The sequence below is a fragment of the Papaver somniferum genome, chromosome 7 (genome assembly GCF_003573695.1).
Source record: "Papaver somniferum cultivar HN1 chromosome 7, ASM357369v1, whole genome shotgun sequence".
In the NCBI taxonomy this organism is placed as follows: Eukaryota; Viridiplantae; Streptophyta; class Magnoliopsida; order Ranunculales; family Papaveraceae; genus Papaver; species Papaver somniferum.
In genome coordinates, this window is record NC_039364.1 from 223,871,890 (window position 1) to 223,889,497 (window position 17,608).

The 17,608-nt window shown below is 37.3% G+C and overlaps 1 protein-coding gene across 1 annotated transcript; it reads left to right on the forward strand.

The window, feature by feature from the left end:
* The first annotated feature begins 4,453 nt into the window (after positions 1-4,453).
* LOC113296022 lies at positions 4,454-5,347 on the forward strand. The gene has a single exon (XM_026544363.1). The coding sequence runs from the start codon at positions 4,454-4,456 to the stop codon at positions 5,345-5,347; it is 894 nt and encodes a 297-aa protein (XP_026400148.1).
* Positions 5,348-17,608: the final 12,261 nt, after the last annotated feature.

Below are 17,608 nucleotides of genomic sequence, written 5' to 3' on the forward strand. Positions count from 1 at the left end.
GATGAGATGATCACATATATGAAGGTACCAACGTGCAAGTGTGGCAAGTGCGAATGTGATATTGCAACACAGGTTAGTACTTTGAGAGAAGAAGATTTATTACATTATTTCTTAATTGGACTAGATGCTGTCTATGGTTCCTTGCGTGAACAATTGTTGGCAAGAGATCCACTGCCTTCAATAGATGTAGCATATCAAACAATGATAAACTCGGAACGTCTTAGGAAAGGAGATGTAGCCGCCACACCGGAAGTTCATGACAATGTGATGGCGTTCAAGGTACAATCTGATCAACGTCCTCTCAATAACACTTATGATCCAAATAAATATTGCAAGCACTGTAGCAGACAAGGACACTCGGATGAAGGTTGTTTTCAGCTTATTGGATACCCTGAATGGTGGGGAGATAAACCTAGAAGTGGAAGAGGATATGGTAGAGGTGGAAGAACTGGTGGTAGAGGACGTGGTGGTTTTGCGAATGGAAGAGGAGGTAGAGGACAAGGAACGGGAAATCAGGTTCGAGCACATAATCTAAATATAGCAGAGACAAAGCAGTCAAATAACACATATTCCTCAGACGGCTCAGATTTGATGGGAGTAACCGCAACACAGCTCAGACAGGTGCTTGAGTTTTTGAATGCAAAGAAAAATACGTCCCAACTGCAAGGTAAGCAAACTAAACCGAATTGGATTATTGACACGGGAGCTACAAATCATGTCACGTGTAGAAGAGATGACATGATTGATGTGAAAGATATTGTGAAGTGTACTGTTGGACTCCCAGATGGGAAATATGCACAATCTGAGAAAATAGGGACTATTATTCTGCAGGGCGGTTTGAGACTTGATAATGTGCTTTATGTGCCTCAAATAACCTGTAACCTAATTTCTGTCACACAACTTATTGATGAATTAGTATGTACGGTACAATGTACTAACAGTTTATGTCTTATACAGGACCGGTTGACGAGGAAGGTGATTGGAATGGGTGAACGACAAGGTGGACTATACATTTTCTGTGGTGTGCCTCAAGTTGAAGTTATGGCAGTCAGTGGAGCATCATACGAGCTGTGGCATCGACGAATGGGACATCCATCAGAAAAAGTATTGCAAAGGTTGCCGGGTATAAGTAGATTGAAGAAGCATAATGAAGTTTGTGATATTTGCCCAAGAGCGAAACAACATAGAAGTAGTTTTGCTAGTAGTCTAAGTAAAGCCAGTTGTATTTTTGAATTGATTCATATAGATCTATGGGGTCCTTATAGGGCTACATCGTCTTGTGGAGCACAGTATTTTTTAACAATAGTAGATGATTTTTCAAGAGGTGTGTGGATTCATTTGCTTCAAAATAAAACTGCAGTTGAACGAACGTTTCTTGATTTCATAGCTCTTGTGAAACGACAATTTGATAAAGATATCAAAATTGTTAGAAGTGATAATGGTACTGAGTTTAATTCATTGCGTGGATATTTTAAGACTAATGGGATAGTGTTTGAAACATCGTGTGTAGGCACTCCGCAACAAAATGGAAGAGTGGAGAGAAAGCATCAACATATATTGAATGTGGCAAGGGCTTTGAGATTTCAAGCCAACTTGCCAATACGGTTTTGGGGAGAATGCGCATTGACAGCTGCGTATTTGATTAATCGTACTCCTACACCTATTCTGGAAAATAAAACGCCGTATGAAATATTGTTTGGAAAGCAACCTCCGTATAATCAGTTGAAAGTGTTTGGATGCCTGTGTTATGTGCATGATCAAAATAACAAAGGGGATAAATTTGCAAGTAGAGGAAGGCGGTGTGTTTTTCTTGGATATCCATTTGGTAAAAAGGCATGGCAAGTATATGACTTGGATGAAAGAAAATTCTTAGTGTCAAGAGATGTCCAGTTTTATGAGAATAGTTTCCCATATAAGAATGCAACGTCTGTGGTGCAGCAGTCACAGTTGCAACTCGCACCGAGTGATCAGCCTGGTCATTATATTGAGACCGAGGGATTGGTGTATCAGCTGAGACTGCTCAGTTGAATCCAGCGTGTGACTGGAGCGATGATGAAGAGGTGACAGCAACAGCGACAGCAAGTGAGAGTGTGGCAGTACCAAGCGTAACAGCAACAGCAGGAGACGCTGTAGGCATAACAGCAACAGCAGGAGACGCTGTGGCATACCTGATGCAACTGCGACAAACGGAGATGGTGAAAGAGTTCAAGATATGACTGCGACGGAAGAAAACGTGCAGCAGTCCAAGAGAGATCTGCTGAAGCAGTCAGTCCGGGTAATAGTGTTGCTGTAGAAGGTGATATGGGTAAAGGAAAGCGTATGAAAATTCCATCGAGTAGGCTTAAGGGTTTTGTGACGCACACCACTAGAGAAAATGGTCCATCTCATCTTCATACATCACAATCATCCTCCTCAGGTACGCCGTATCCTTTGACATATTATGTTAGTTGTGAAAAATTTTCTACACCATATAAGAAATTTCTTGCAGCTATAACTGCGAGTTCAGCACCTCGCAATTTTAAAGAAGCAATGAGACATCCAGGATGGCGGAAAGCAATGGAAGAAGAAATACGAGCACTAGAAGAACAAGATACCTGGGTTTTGCAAGAATTGCCGGAGGGAAAGAGAGCACTAGGAAGTAAATGGATATATACAGAGAAGTATGATGAAAATGGGAATTTGGTTCGCTTAAAAGCAAGATTGGTGATCTTTGGAAATCATCAGGTGGAAGGCTTAGACTACAAAGAGACCTTCGCACCGGTAGCAAAAATGACAACAGTGCGCACTTTTCTAGCTGTTGCAGCTGTTAAAAATTGGGAAGTACATCAGATGGATGTACACAATGCGTTTCTACATGGAGATTTGGAGGAAGAGGTGTATATGAAAATACCACCTGGATTTGCGAAAGGCAATCCTAATATGGTATGTAGAATGAAGAAATCATTGTATGGTTTGAAACAGGCTCCACGTTGTTGGTTTGCGAAACTATCAACAGCTTTGAAGAATTATGGTTTTCGGCAATCTTATTCAGACTATTCTCTCTTCACTATGATAAAAGGAAAGGTGCAACTTAATGTCTTGGTGTATGTGGATGATTTGATTGTTGCAGGAGATAATATAGTGGAGCTAAATAAATTTAAGACATACTTGGGACAGTGTTTCAAGATGAAAGATTTGGGAAAATTAAAATATTTTCTGGGCTTGGAGATAGCTCGCAGTAAACAAGGCATTTATGTTTGTCAGCGGAAATATGCATTAGACATTATTATGGAGACGGGGTTATTAGGAGCAAAACCAGCAGAGTTTCCAATGGAAACTAATCATCGTTTGGCTTTAGCAACAGGGCCGTTGTTGAGTGATGCAGAAAGGTATCGACGATTGATCGGAAGATTGATTTATCTGGCTGTGACTAGACCGGATCTAGCTTATTCTGTGCATATTTTGTCACAGTTTATGCAGCATCCAAGACAAGAACATTGGGACGCTGCACTTCGGGTAGTAAGATATTTGAAAAAGAATCCTGGGCAAGGAATTTTGTTGCGCTCTGATAGTAGTTTAAGTTTGAAAGGATGGTGTGATTCAGATTGGGCAAGCTGTCCTTTGACTAGACGATCGTTGACAGGATGGTTTGTGCTTCTTGGAGATTCACCAGTGTCTTGGAAGACTAAAAAGCAGTACACAGTTTCTCGGAGTTCAGCTGAAGCAGAATACAGATCTATGGCTGCAGCTACTTGTGAATTGAAGTGGTTGAAGCAATTACTAGGTGATTTGGGAATTCGTCATACACAGGGAATGAGTCTTCTTTGTGATAGTCAGTCGGCATTGTATATTGCTCAGAATCCCGTATTTCACGAAAGAACTAAACATATAGAAGTGGATTGTCATATCATCAGGGATGCGATAGTACAGAAAATTATTTCTCCCTCGTATACGCCCACAGGAATACAGTTGGCGGATATCTTCACCAAAGCATTAGGCCGAGTTCAGTTTCAAGGTCTTTTGTCCAAGATGGGCATTTGTGACCTGCATGCTCCGTCTTGAGGGGGGTATTAAGGAAAGTGGTAATACTTTCCAAGACCGTAGTGGTTAGTCTATGGAAAGTATTGTCCATATCAGTCACGAACTTGAGACTGATAAGGTAAGTGGTATATATGGAAAGTATTGTCCATATCAGTCACGAACATGAGACTGATAAGGTAAGTGGTATATATTAGGAAAGGATTGTTTATGTAAGTCATGATTGTGAGACTTATAAGGAAAGTCTCAAATCAGTGTCTTAGGTAAGTTTTGAGAACCGTAATGTATAAATATCTATGAAAGTATTATGAATAAGATTAAGGAAAAGAATTACCAAAGTTTTGTCATAAAGGCATCGAAGGACTCTGGAGTGGATCCCAAAGATGGGGGAAAGCCATTTGTTTTGCCATCATCTTTTATTGGCGGTCGTAGGTATATGTCTGAGATCTACCAGGATTCAATGGCCATTACACGGTTTCATCATCATCCAGATATCTTCCTAACAATGACTGCAAAAGAAATCAAAAAAGGAAATGTGTTTGGAACAGTTGTTGCGCATGTCCACACGATCGAATTTCAAAAGCGTGGTGTACCTCATATTCACACTCTTATATTCTTGGATGGCCCTGAAAAAATTCACACCGTTGAACAAGTCGACAAGTTTGTTTATGCGGAGTTCCCAGACGAAGAAACTGATCCAGTTTTGTTTGAGACCGTTAGAAAGTGTGTGGTACATGGACCATGTGGCCCGGATTCCATGTGCATGAAAAATGGAAGATGTAGCAGAGGATATCAAAAAAAAAAAAATTCAGAGAGAACAAGTCTGGATGAAGGAGGGTATCCAATCTATCATAGACGCGATGATGGTAAAGAGGTGATTATCCGCAAATCATTCAAAGCAAATAACACAAATGTTGTACCGTACAACCCTTATTTGTCCAGGATGTTCAACTGCCACATTAATGTTGAGGTCTGTGGTGGTGTTAGAGATGTTAAATATATACACAAATATATCTATAAAGGCCACGATCGTGCAATATTAATCGTCGGAGACTGTGACGAGGTGCAACAGTACATTGATGCAAGATATATTGGTCCACCTGAGGCGGCATATCGTTTATATGGTAATTGGATGCATGAAGAAGAGCCTACTGTTGTTCGACTGGCTATTCATCTTCCGGGTCAACAGAGAATTGTGTACGATCCAAATAACCCAATAGATACAGTTAGTACTGCTGCGGAGGACTATAAGTCAACATTGATGGCATATTTTGAGTACTACTGCAACAATCCTACAACAAAAGCATATACATACCAAGATTTTCCCTAGCATTTTAGGTGGAATAAAGGAGTAAATTGGACAGCAAGAAAGCGAGGTTTTGCTATAGCAAGGATGCACTGGGTGAGCCCTAATGCAGGTGAATTGTATTACCTCCGTTTATTACTAACCGTTATTGCTGGCGCAAGTTCTTTCGATGACCTGAAAACAGTTGCGGATGGCAATGTTAAAAAACAACATCGTACATTCAAAGCCGCATGCATCGCGCTAGGGATTTTAGGAGATGACAGGGAATGGTTTAAGTGTCTAGAAGAAGCAGCAGTGATGAAAACTAGAGTGCAATTAAGAAAACTTTTCAAAATAATTCTTTGTGACTGCAATCCAACTCAGCCAGATGTTCTGTGGTCAAAGTTTGGGCTGAGAATATGTGATGATCTACATTTCAAAATTCAGGTTAAGTATAATATTCGTAAGCCAACTGATGAGCAGGTACTTGATTATGGATTGTACCTGTTGGATAATCAGTTGCGTGAATCTGGCAAATCTCTGGAAGATTTTGAAGATATGCCAAGGCCACAACTGACTTGGAGTGATGAGGTTAGTGACAAGTTTGTATGGGAGCATCGGTGCCTTCAACTCGCAGTATGTAGTTCCGAGGTTGATGAAAACATTAAAAAGTTGAATTCAGCTCAATTGTCAGCGTACAATTCAGTAATTGGTTCCGTGAAGAATGGTGATGGCAAATTGTTCTTTCTCAACGGCATTGCGGGAAGTGGTAAGACATTCCTATATAACACATTGGCATCGAGCTGCCGCAGGGATGTACACATTGTTTTAACCGCTGCTTCGTCTGGAATTGCTTCACTTCTTTTGGTGGGAGGCCGCACAGCACATTCGATGTTTAAAATACCCATAGAAATAAATGAGACCAGTGTTTGTGGGGTTGACAAACAGGATCCACAGTCTAAACTCCTTAAACAGGTAGAACTAATTATATGGGACGAAGTCCCAATGCAGCATAGGTTCTGCGTTGAAGCAGTTGATCAAACACTGCGTGATATTGGGAATAAGGAAAGACCATTCGGTGGAATTACCGTTGTTCTAGGCAGAGACTTCCGACAAAAATTGCCTGTAGTACCCAGTATCTGTCGTGAACAGGTTGTTGGGGCGTGCATAAGGAGATCATTGCTTTGGAATGATGTGACCGTCCTGTCACTTCATCAGAATATGCGTCTTGATGCACTTGAGTCGGAAAATGTGGCTTTTGCAAAATACCTGACTGAGGTAGCGATCTTCGTAACGTTACTTTTATACATTTGTTTCATTTTTTTTATTACATATAGTACTGATATGTGCTGGCTGAATATGATAGATTGGTGATGATCCAAAGGAAGTTGTTGATCTACCTCCGTCGGTAACTAGGTGCAAAGATATGGCTGGACTAATAAACATTCTTTATCCATGGCTGGAAACAAAAAAAAAAGGGTATCTCCAGAACGCTTCACTAAACGGGTGATACTGTCAGCACGCAATAAGGATGTACACAAGATAAATGCGGCAGCTATGAATGCCTTGGATGGGGATATGTACACATAACTAGCTGCAGACAAACTTAATGCAGATGATGCTGGCAATACTCAGCGACTTAATAGCTAATTCCTGCAAAATTTAAACCCACCCGGAATCCTAGGTTCAAGATGGAAATCAAGGTTGGATGTCCAATAATGGTCCTGAGAAACCTAGCACCCTCGGAAGGTCTTTGTAATGGTACTAGGTTGTTGGTCACTAGGTGCGGACAACACGTGATGTAAACCAAGATCTTGACAGGTGATAAAGCAGGTGAGATTGTTTTCTTCCCAAGAATAAATTTCAAGCCGACGGCAACGGAGATGAATATCAACCTGACAAGCCGTCAGTTTCCCATCCGTCCTGCTTATGCCATGACAATCAACAAATAACAAGGACAATCTGTGAAATACGTTGGAATTGACCTTCGCACTCCAGTGTTTAGCCACGGGCAACTTTACGTGGCATTGTCAAGATGAACTGCCGCAAGGAGAATAAATGTGCTACTGCCGAATGAAACCAAAAATCTTTCAACGATAAATGTTGTCTACCCTGAGGTTTTATTGTAGAACTGCTAAAATCACATTGATTGCGATGGAGTAAATAGTATGGATTGATCAATCGATTTTGAGAAGGTATTACCGGAACCTACAGCAAGAGAAGAAAATTTAAATTTTAAAGTCATCCTTTCTATCAGAGAGTATACTGTTGGAAGACCTTATATTTTTGACGTATGTCATGTTTCAAATTGGTATTTATTTTAAAAACATATATTAATATGATTTTTTTTTATATGTCTGGGTTTTCGAAGAAGTGGATGTGCTTAACTTCAAGGCTCAACAAAATTGGGTTTTTGATACCACAGGATAATGCTTAACACAGGGTGATGCTTAACTCTTCTGAACTTAAGAATAACTGAAACCAAGTTTGTTGCAAGGTTAGAATGGCGATGGTTTAAAAACCAAATTACTGAAATACAATATCTCAAATAATAATTTATGCTAATAAATTACCCAGTTATCGTATGTGTTTCTGAAGTCTATTCAATATAGTCTGAGATGAGTACTTCGGGAGTAAGGAGTAAAGATGGAATTACTGTTTGAATACCAACTTATATAGCTCAAGAGAAATAGTTAATCAGGTATGAGTTATTTCAAGCACGAAAAGACTCTCATAATGTCCAGGATGAAAACAAGCTGAAAAAACATCTTTCCAGGCATTAAAAAGGTAAACAATGATTTCATTCCTGGAAAGAGAAGAAACTGAGAAATCATATCAAGAACGTAGTAACTGAGAAAATATAGTAGTAGATAAAAGACATGCGGAATATAACATGTACTACGTGCTCAGTCGATAAGAATATAACATGCATCTCGGATACCATACATAGGAGTTGTTGTAGTAACTCAAATTGTGGTTACGTCAAAATATGGTTTATCACCAATGCACAACAATCCAAGCCGGAATGCAGAAATCCAAGTACACTCGGGTGTATTGTCTCAGGCAGTCGGTAAAGAAAATAAACAAAATTGAGTAGAATTGATTTAGGAAAGCTAATAGAAGTTTAGAACACCGATTTCTTTATTGGGAATTCAGTACAAATTGAATTCTATGGAAATACTGTGAATTAATATAGGAAAGCAAATACAAATTCAGTTATTACAAGACAATGATTTCTTTACTTAGAAAATTAATTGAATTTTAATTATACGAAAACACTGATTTCCATGGAACATAGGTAGTTGGTGTTATTATAGGACACTGATAAAATTCCATGGAAAAACTGATTTCCTTAACGAGGATCTTTGAAAACTATATATATAGGACACACGGTCGCTTACATATAACATCTATCAAAGACACTTTTTCAGGACAGAGCATAGAAGAATTCACAAGGTATGCTTCTCTTCGTTACGCTTCTCTTGATTAAATCTCTTTAAAATCATCGGACTTAATATTATGGTTTCTCTTATACTAGAGAAACAGACGTTGCGACAGATCAACATGTCAGGAGAAAATACTCAGAGCATCAACCAAGGTTTGATACTACTGCTTAACTATTCTTATTCTCAATCCCATGCATATAAATAATGTATCTTATTCAATGATATTTACTCATTAATTTTCTACCTGCAGGAAAAAAAAAGCAGCGATCATGGACTATACTATGTTTGATGACCTGGATCCTTCCCGTGTTCGTCAGAAAGTTGTTAAGGAAAAGATTCTAAAGATTTGGAAATCAGGAAACCGCAAAATCAAAGAAGTTTATGGACTAGAACTGCACTTAATGGATGAAAAGGTAGAGAAAAACGTTCTGCCCGGTACATATCTTTTGAATTATATATATACTGTATTTAACGACTATGTTTATTGGGAATCATAGAAAACCCAGATGCATGCAAAGGTGCCAGGGGGCCTAATCGAGGAATTCGAAACCCAACTGGTGGAAGGAAATTTGTATGCCATTGAAAGGTTTAATCTCTCTATCGCGAAAGGAAGCTTCCGAATTGTTGACTATAAGCACGTTCTGTGATTCAACAAGTTCACCAAAGTGAAGCAACTAGACATTGAGCCGGACTTTCCTGAACCCAAATATGATTTCAAAAGTGCTTCTAAAAAAGTGAACGACACCACGTTCTATCTAAGTAAGAGCCAAACTACCTTTGTCTTTATAAAAGCATCATATATCATATATAAGATATGTATAAATTGACTACATTGTTACTTGCAGATGTTATTGGAAGATTGAAATTTGTTTCAGGTATTACCACAGTTGCATTGAATGGACAAAAGGGGACTGAAGAGGATCAGAAGAGAGAAATAATCATAGAAGATACAAAGTAGGTAGCCCTTACTTAGAATTTCACAAAAAAACTATAAACAAAAAGAAAATATATAAGTTTTATTCTAATTTTCTGAATTTAAAATCATTGCATCCTAAAAGTAATTTGGAACGACACAATGAGTTTTTAATATGCTTCTAACATAAATAATTTCAACATAAATTATATCCTTGAAAAGAAAATTCCCAGTAATCTATGTTGTTTAAACATGGGGGTTGATATGAAGGTCACTCTATGGGGTGAATGGTGCAAATCTGTAGAAGAGGGTGTTGTAGAGGAACACACAAATACTCCAGTAATTGTTATCATTATTGGAACGTTTGTAAGCGAGTTTCGAGGTTAGTGGTCTATTTCTAATAAGCCAAGCCATGTGCCAATCCATATACGCAAAACACAAACTAGATTTACCCTTGAAAGAGATAGTATACCAATTTAGAAAAATCTTTTCAAGGCTACACAATATAAAGATAATCAAGTTTATGAATAAGGTGAGCAAAGATCAAATTTTAATGGAATGATAAAATCCAAAAATTCTAACGGGAAAGAAGAGCAAGATCGAAGAAAAAGTGATGTTCCCTAAGATATCATTCCAGCCCAATATTTCAGAGTTGAACATAAATATGCTGAGACGCCGGTTTCCGATTCGGTTGGCGTATTCAATGACGATCAACAAATCTCAAGGACAGTCGGTGCAACACGTTGGCATTGACTTGAAGACACCTGTGTTTTGTCACGACCAACTCTACGTTACTTTGTCAAGGTGCACCGCTGCAAGACGAATAACTGTGCTACCCGAAGATAAATCAGACGGTTTAATACAACTAATGTCGTCTTCCAGGATGTTTTGTTGTGATTTATGAAACAAATGAACAATAAACGAAACTCTAAAAAAGTTGAGGGATTTGTCTTAGCTTAGTATTTTCGGTTAATGTTTAATTATACTATTATTTAGGTATTAAATCTTTAATTAATATAAAATTTAGATACTGAATAATTAAGTAAATCTCCATATTATATCTTTTTCGTTGGATTATATTATATTTTTCTTTTTCGTTGGATTATATTATATTTTTAGCTATATAAGCCTAGAACAACTTTTTAAAAATCGACAAGAGGTTGAGCGTCGGCCGTAGACCGGCGTGATACCTAGTTAAATTAAAATTTCAATACTTAAGTGTGTAATATTATTATATTGAATATATTTATGCACTTTTTTTTTGAAGCATACAATTTATTATAATAAATTTAGTTTACAACTTGTCGTGGGTATGTGGTACCCACAGAGTCTTGAAATCAAATGAGACTGATTAAGGATGGGATTGCCTGGTCCCAAATTTTGGTTGAAAAATTTCCTGCTTGGCTTCCATCCGCTGCATGGTTTTCTAATCCGTCCGCTGCTTGATTTCCTTCCCTGTAGTTGTGTTGTATAGCGACTTGCGGGATTTGCCTAAGTCTCATTTTTATTTCTTCGATCATTGTTGTTGTGTGCCAAGGTGGCAAGGTAGTTGATGTGATGAACCTCGGGAGGTTCTCCAAGTCTGTTTCAAATAGGATTTTAGGCCATTGTCTCTCTGATGTTGTTCTTGAAGCCAATAGTAAGGCCCATGTTTCTGCAGTTAGTGCTGTCGTAATTCCTAGTGGTTGAGCCATAACTATTAAAGTTCGTGCATCAGAGTCTCTACAGATGAATCCAGCTCCTGCAAATCCCGGATGTCCTCTGGCTGCTCCATCTGTGTTAATCTTAATCCAGTTGATATTCGGAGTGGACCAACCTACCAATATTGTTGATGTTCTTTTATTTGTTATCGTGTTGTTGAATGTTGGTGTATCTCCTGATATGATTGGTGGTGAAGCGTGCAGTGCCCAAGAAAATTCTTGTTGTAGTTTTTGTGCCCAGTCTACGATTTCTTCTGAAGTTGTTTGTTTTTGTTGGTAAATTAGATCATTTCTGGATAATCATAGGGTCGAAAATAGGAAACAGACTGAGGAGATTATAGATATTGATGTTGGATGCTGGAGGATTTGGAATATGGTTGTTTGTGGAGTTAAAGTGAAGTTTGGGTTGGGGTTGGTGTTTGGTGCATTTTGAAGTTGGTTGAATAAGATGTTCCAGGAAGAAGTCGCTGTTGGACAATGAATTAAAAGGTGGCCTGCTACTTTCGTATCAGTATTGCATCTAGGCATATGTCTGAGTTGGTCAAATGGATTCGATGTAAGAGAGAGAAGGTCGGTAATCCTTCAATGATGGCTTTCCACAAGAAAAGCCAATTTTTGGTGGACATGGTAAGGTCCATAAGAATTTGGTAGGTGGTAGAGGTGTGTGGGATGGTTGACCATGGGTTAAACATTTGTATCCTGAAGATGTGGTGTAATTTCCCGATTTTGAGTGCGGCCAGATAATTTTATCTGGAGTATTGTTTTGGGGTAGGTGGATGTAGATGATTTTCTGAATTGTTGGGTTGGGAAAGGTGTTCAATTTTTCATGATTCCAGGAGTGGGAGATTGGGTCGATGATATCTGCTACCATTTGGATTGAGTAGCATTGTGTTGGATCTAGATTGGTAGAGTGTGGAATCCAATTAGCCTCTATCAGAGTTGATAATCCATTTCCAATATGATGGAAAATTAAGTTTTGCATGGTAGGGATAATTGATGCTATTTGTCTCTATTGAGGACTGGAAGAGGAAGGAATGGCAACGTTTCCTTGTAGAATTGGTTGTTCATTGCGGTATTTTGCACTGAAAAGACTTCCGCATATGGAATTAGGTTGTTCATGCAAATTCCAGATTCTTTTCAATAGAAGGGATGTATTATGATCACTGCTTTTTCTTATTCCTAATCCCCTTTCGGCTAATGGCTTTGTTGCTTTATCCCATCCTATAGGGTGTATTTTTTTGGTTGTTAAGTCATATCCCCAGACAAAATTCCTGGTTATACGATCTATTTGTTTGTGTATATTTTTGGGAAGTTTTTGTGTTTGCATTATGTGATTTGTGGTAGGGGTTAGGGATGTTTTGATGAGGAAGAGTCTTCCGGCCGGGTTAGGCATTTTTTCATCCATCCTTTTGCTTTTCTAGCCAATCTTTGTAGGAGAGGAGCGAAGGTGTGGTTTGCTGCTCTTCATTGTTTAAACTGTATGCCTAGATAGGTTGGCGGTTTTGATGTGGTCGGCATATTAAAGAATTGTTGAAGATCACTTATTTTGATTGGGTCTAAATTAGGATGGTGGATGATTACTGATTTGGCAGTGTTAATTACTTTCCCTGCAGAGGAGCTATAGGCCCGTAGAAGTGTTTTAAAGTGATGGTTACTCTGAGTTGACGCTTTAAAAGTGATCAGTTAGATCATCTGCATACATTAGGTGAATTATGGGAGGTGCTTTTTGTGAAATGTTAATTCCTTGAACTAATTTTTGGTTTTGAAGGTTTCCCAGGTTTGTGGATAGGATTTCAGCACAGTTGATAAAAATATAGGACGATAGTGGGTCTCCTTGTTTGATGCCTCTACTTGGGGTGATGTATCCATGAGGTGTACCATTAATTTTGATGGAGTAAGTAACTGTTGTGATGCAAAACATAATGTAGTCTATAAAGGCTGATGGGAATCCAAGTTTTGTAAATGAAGTTTTGATGAATCCCCAGTCTAGGCTGTCATAGGCTTTTTGGATATCTAGTTTGACAGTTATTTCTGTTTGATAAGTCCCATATGAGGGGGTTACAATATTTTTTTCTTCTAATTTTCGTGTAAGCGAGGCCAGCTTGGAAAAACAGTTAACTCATTTTGTTAAAAAATCGGTCCAAATACGCAAAATCGCCCGCCTTAATCACTAAAGACCAGAAATGGCTTAGAATTAAAAATCTCCTCGATCATATAATCTGTAGCGGTTACACGGCTACACTGGTCTATGTTACAACCTTTAAGAAGAGTAGAAATTAACATTTAATCCCAAATATATTGGGCTTTGGACGCTCTAGTCCTGCCTCCCAAAGCCTAGTATTAGGAGATCCAAATTTACACAACTTGGAACGAGTTAATCCTTTTCTAAACGATTCAACCCAAAGCGTTTTTTTCTAGTGACAAAAATACCCATCAACGAAATGTGATATTCCTTTTCCATCATAAGTTAGTTTCTGGTCATTCATTTTTCTTCCTGTGTCGAAACTCGAAACAACTCTCTCTAGAAGAGATCCGGAAAGCAAATCTCATCTTAGCGAAAATTCCATCCCCAAATGTAAATCTGATAATCAAACAAACACTTGATTCAATTTGAGAAACCTATATCGTCATCATCGGTACCTTTTCTTGAAGATTTAGGGGAAAAGTCGACGGATTCGATTGCCAAGCCAATTTGTTTGAAGATTTCATTGTTGATAGCGATTTCAAGGTTTGGTACATTCTTTAATTTGATTGGAACTGTCACTTTATTGATTTTGAAATCAATTTTAGAAAACAAAACTATGATTTCAAAAACCTAATTACTTTGAACTAAGTTCGAGTTTCTTATCGATTTATTCTAATCTATAGACTACAGTGAATAATCAACCATCTAAATTGAGGTACTGCACATTTTTATACCTTGCATTTACTCATAGACGCTGCATACTGTTATTATTGCACTTACCTTCTTTGGTTCAATCTCATAGCAAATTGATCGAAACAGTGCATTAACTATAACCGTTCGCATTCGATCAAATTTAATTCCGAAAAAGATGTACTAGTATATCCATATATGGAAATCATTAGTGATTGAGCTCTCTACTTTGTAGTCTGCTCTTGTCATAATTACGTTAACTCTATCTATAATCCTATTGCTTAAATTTTAACTTTCACTTTGTAGTTTTCTCTTGTCATAATTACGATAACTCTATAATCCTACTACTTAAATTTTAACTTTCTGATTCTGTGATTCCCATTACTTGTTCTTTGTCGAGGTTTTCATTTTCTGTTGCAATTTCTTATCTTGCGGATCCGAGTGGAGACTCTTGGGAACCTTTTTTCTAGTTGTAGTATTCTTTTTACTTTGTTCTCACTTAGGCTTAGTAATTGTTACAGTAGCATTAGTGGTTGGTTTACCTGCCATTGTAGTTCTTTATATCCCTGGTTTTGCGCTTTCTTGTTTGAATATTCCCCTGAAAATTTGGTTATTATGTCGACTATTATTTTGTTGATAATATCTATCTTAGTATTTGCTTGCTCGAACTACTTTGTTGGCTCTTTAATCTTGTTGCTTGATTTATGTTAAGCTTTTAGCAATCCTGAGTGGAGTTCATTCTTAGGTTTTAAGGCCCTGGATTTCTTGTTTTCCCCTCTTGTTAGCTTCTTGTGTGAATTTTCTTTCCTCCAAGATTGGTGGTATTCTGCTTAAATCTTATTAGCATAATATACTGAAAACTTTATTTTTCTCTGGGTGCTCAATCACTAATGATTTCCATATACGAACGTTTTTTCGGTTGGACATTAATTCATCGGCCAAAAAAGAAGAAAATCATGTACTGTCGATTTAGTTTGTTATGAATCTGTTGAGAATGTAGCAACCACTATATGTATCGGACATTAATGTGTGGGTCTCATTTATTAATGCATTTGATTTTCAGTACCTTCTTAGTGGAAAAATGTAAATGCTAAAAATTCAGTTCTACGATGAACTTGTAAAAGAAGGGGCCACTTTTCTCTTTTCCGTAAAGCTGAGCTGAAAATGCTTTTTGATATGCATGGTACTGAGGTGAGCTTTCTTGCTTGTTGTACCACTTACGCTACTAGTGAAGTTGTTAACTATTAAATGAAAAGATCTTGTTGTCTTGCATCCATGTTTAAATTAGATGTGTACATATTGTACACCTATGATATAAGTGTACAGTGTTGTACAAATGTGACAGAAATTATACGTGTGCATAAAAACCAATTCTAGGACTCTTAATAAAATTTTAGTGAACAATATTTTTACATTTCTTGGACGAATCAGTGATGCTATGAGTCACTGAGTATTGGGTACGACAAAAATTACATGTGTACATATTAGTACACTTATACTATAAGTGTACATTGTTGTACACATGTGACAGAAATTACATGTGTACATAACAACGCACCCTTTATAGACCCAATTCAAAATGTGAATAATGTCGTGCTTTCTTTGTTAGATTGTTTACATTATGAAATTCTAAGCCGGGACACACAGAAAGGGAAGCAATTAGGAGTACCACTCAAAGTAAAGTAAATTCACTTATTGGTTTTATTTATCACCACGCTCTTGGAATGAGAATGACTCTAGGTTATATGCTACTGATCTAAGAATAGTTTCATATTATTGCTCGTATTTCAGGGCCAAAAAAAAATGGATTGCTCCCATATCATGGGAGCCTTTACACTTGAATTCTCCATGCCACCGCTTTGCTGCTTCAACCAAAGATGGGGATGTATGTGTTTGGGACATTTCATTCATAAGATGTGTTTTATCTCTTACGGGACACACATATGCAGTAGCTTTTGTTAAATGGAGTGGGAAGGGAGTTATATATTCAAGGTACACTTTTTATTTTATTTTATTATTCCAAGGACGGACACGTACAAATGTTCAACAACTTCTCTTCATATGAGTGTAAACTTTGTTGCTCTAAACACTAATGCCAAAAGTAATTGATAACCAAACATATTAGCTCTTGGATAAAATTATCTAAAGGGTTCAGCTGAGTTCACTTACCAATTCAGTAAATTATTACAATTATGATACTACAATTGAAGTATTGGAAACTACACAAGGCAAGTTGATTCATGAGTTGAAGGTAAATCTTTTCTTTGTTGCTACTGGTTAGTGATTCAAGTTTCACTCCCCACACCCCGTTTATTGTTCAAGTTTTATGGATTTGTATTCTTTTCATTGAGATAATTATTTTGATTTATTGAGTTCATGAGTTCTAAAAAGAAATATTTTGTTACAAGAGATATAGTCGGGATAAAATTATGAAAATATCCTGGTTGAATTACTATTGTGCTTGATCCAGCATTGAAAGCACCTAACAAGGTTCTGATACTAGACAGACAAAGATATGTGAAACTTTTGTCCTTGATTTATGATTTATTTATTTTTTTTGAAATAGAATGGGATTGGGTTGAAAATTTTAGATTGATTTGTTTCTCATTTATTTTATGGTCATATAATGAAAAAATTAGTTTGATTTCTTATCTGGCTCTCTACAATCTACAGATACTTTAAACACTTGTTTTACTAGTTTGTGCACATTTTGTTTTTGAATCATTAATGTGTACATAGTTGTACACATGTTATTCATTTTGAAGTTTAAGAAATTTGGGAAAGCACTAATGTGTATATAGTTGTATACACATGTTATGTTATTCCATTTAGGTGTACATAGTTGTACGCATGTTATTTTGTTTGTTCCGACACGATACACAATGGTCATAAATTCTTTAATCTCTGAAACACGTGTATTTTTATGGGTAATAGGGTAAAAAAATGTCCTGTTTGTCAGCTAATAAACTCGATATATGTTTTTGCTACTCGTGTGTGCAATCCCTGTAACGTTAACATTATGCTTCATAATCATGTTATGTGTTAGCTTGCTGTAACCATCCGCGACTCTAGTACCATAAACCATTACCCCTAACATGGTAGACACTGATCTTTTACTCTTAAATCTTTAGGCAATAATAGGTGTATACAATTGTACACATGTTGATTTGGAGGGGTGTACCTATTGGTGCCTCTGTGTAATTTCCATGAAAAAGTATGTTTCTGCGTGATTATGGATAATCGATTTTATGCATGTGTTTAGGGGTGTACATATTGGTGCACTGGTGTAATTCCCATGAATAAGTAGGTTTGTGTGTGGTTATGAATGATCGATTTTATGAATTTTTTGTAGGGGTGTACGTATTGGTACAC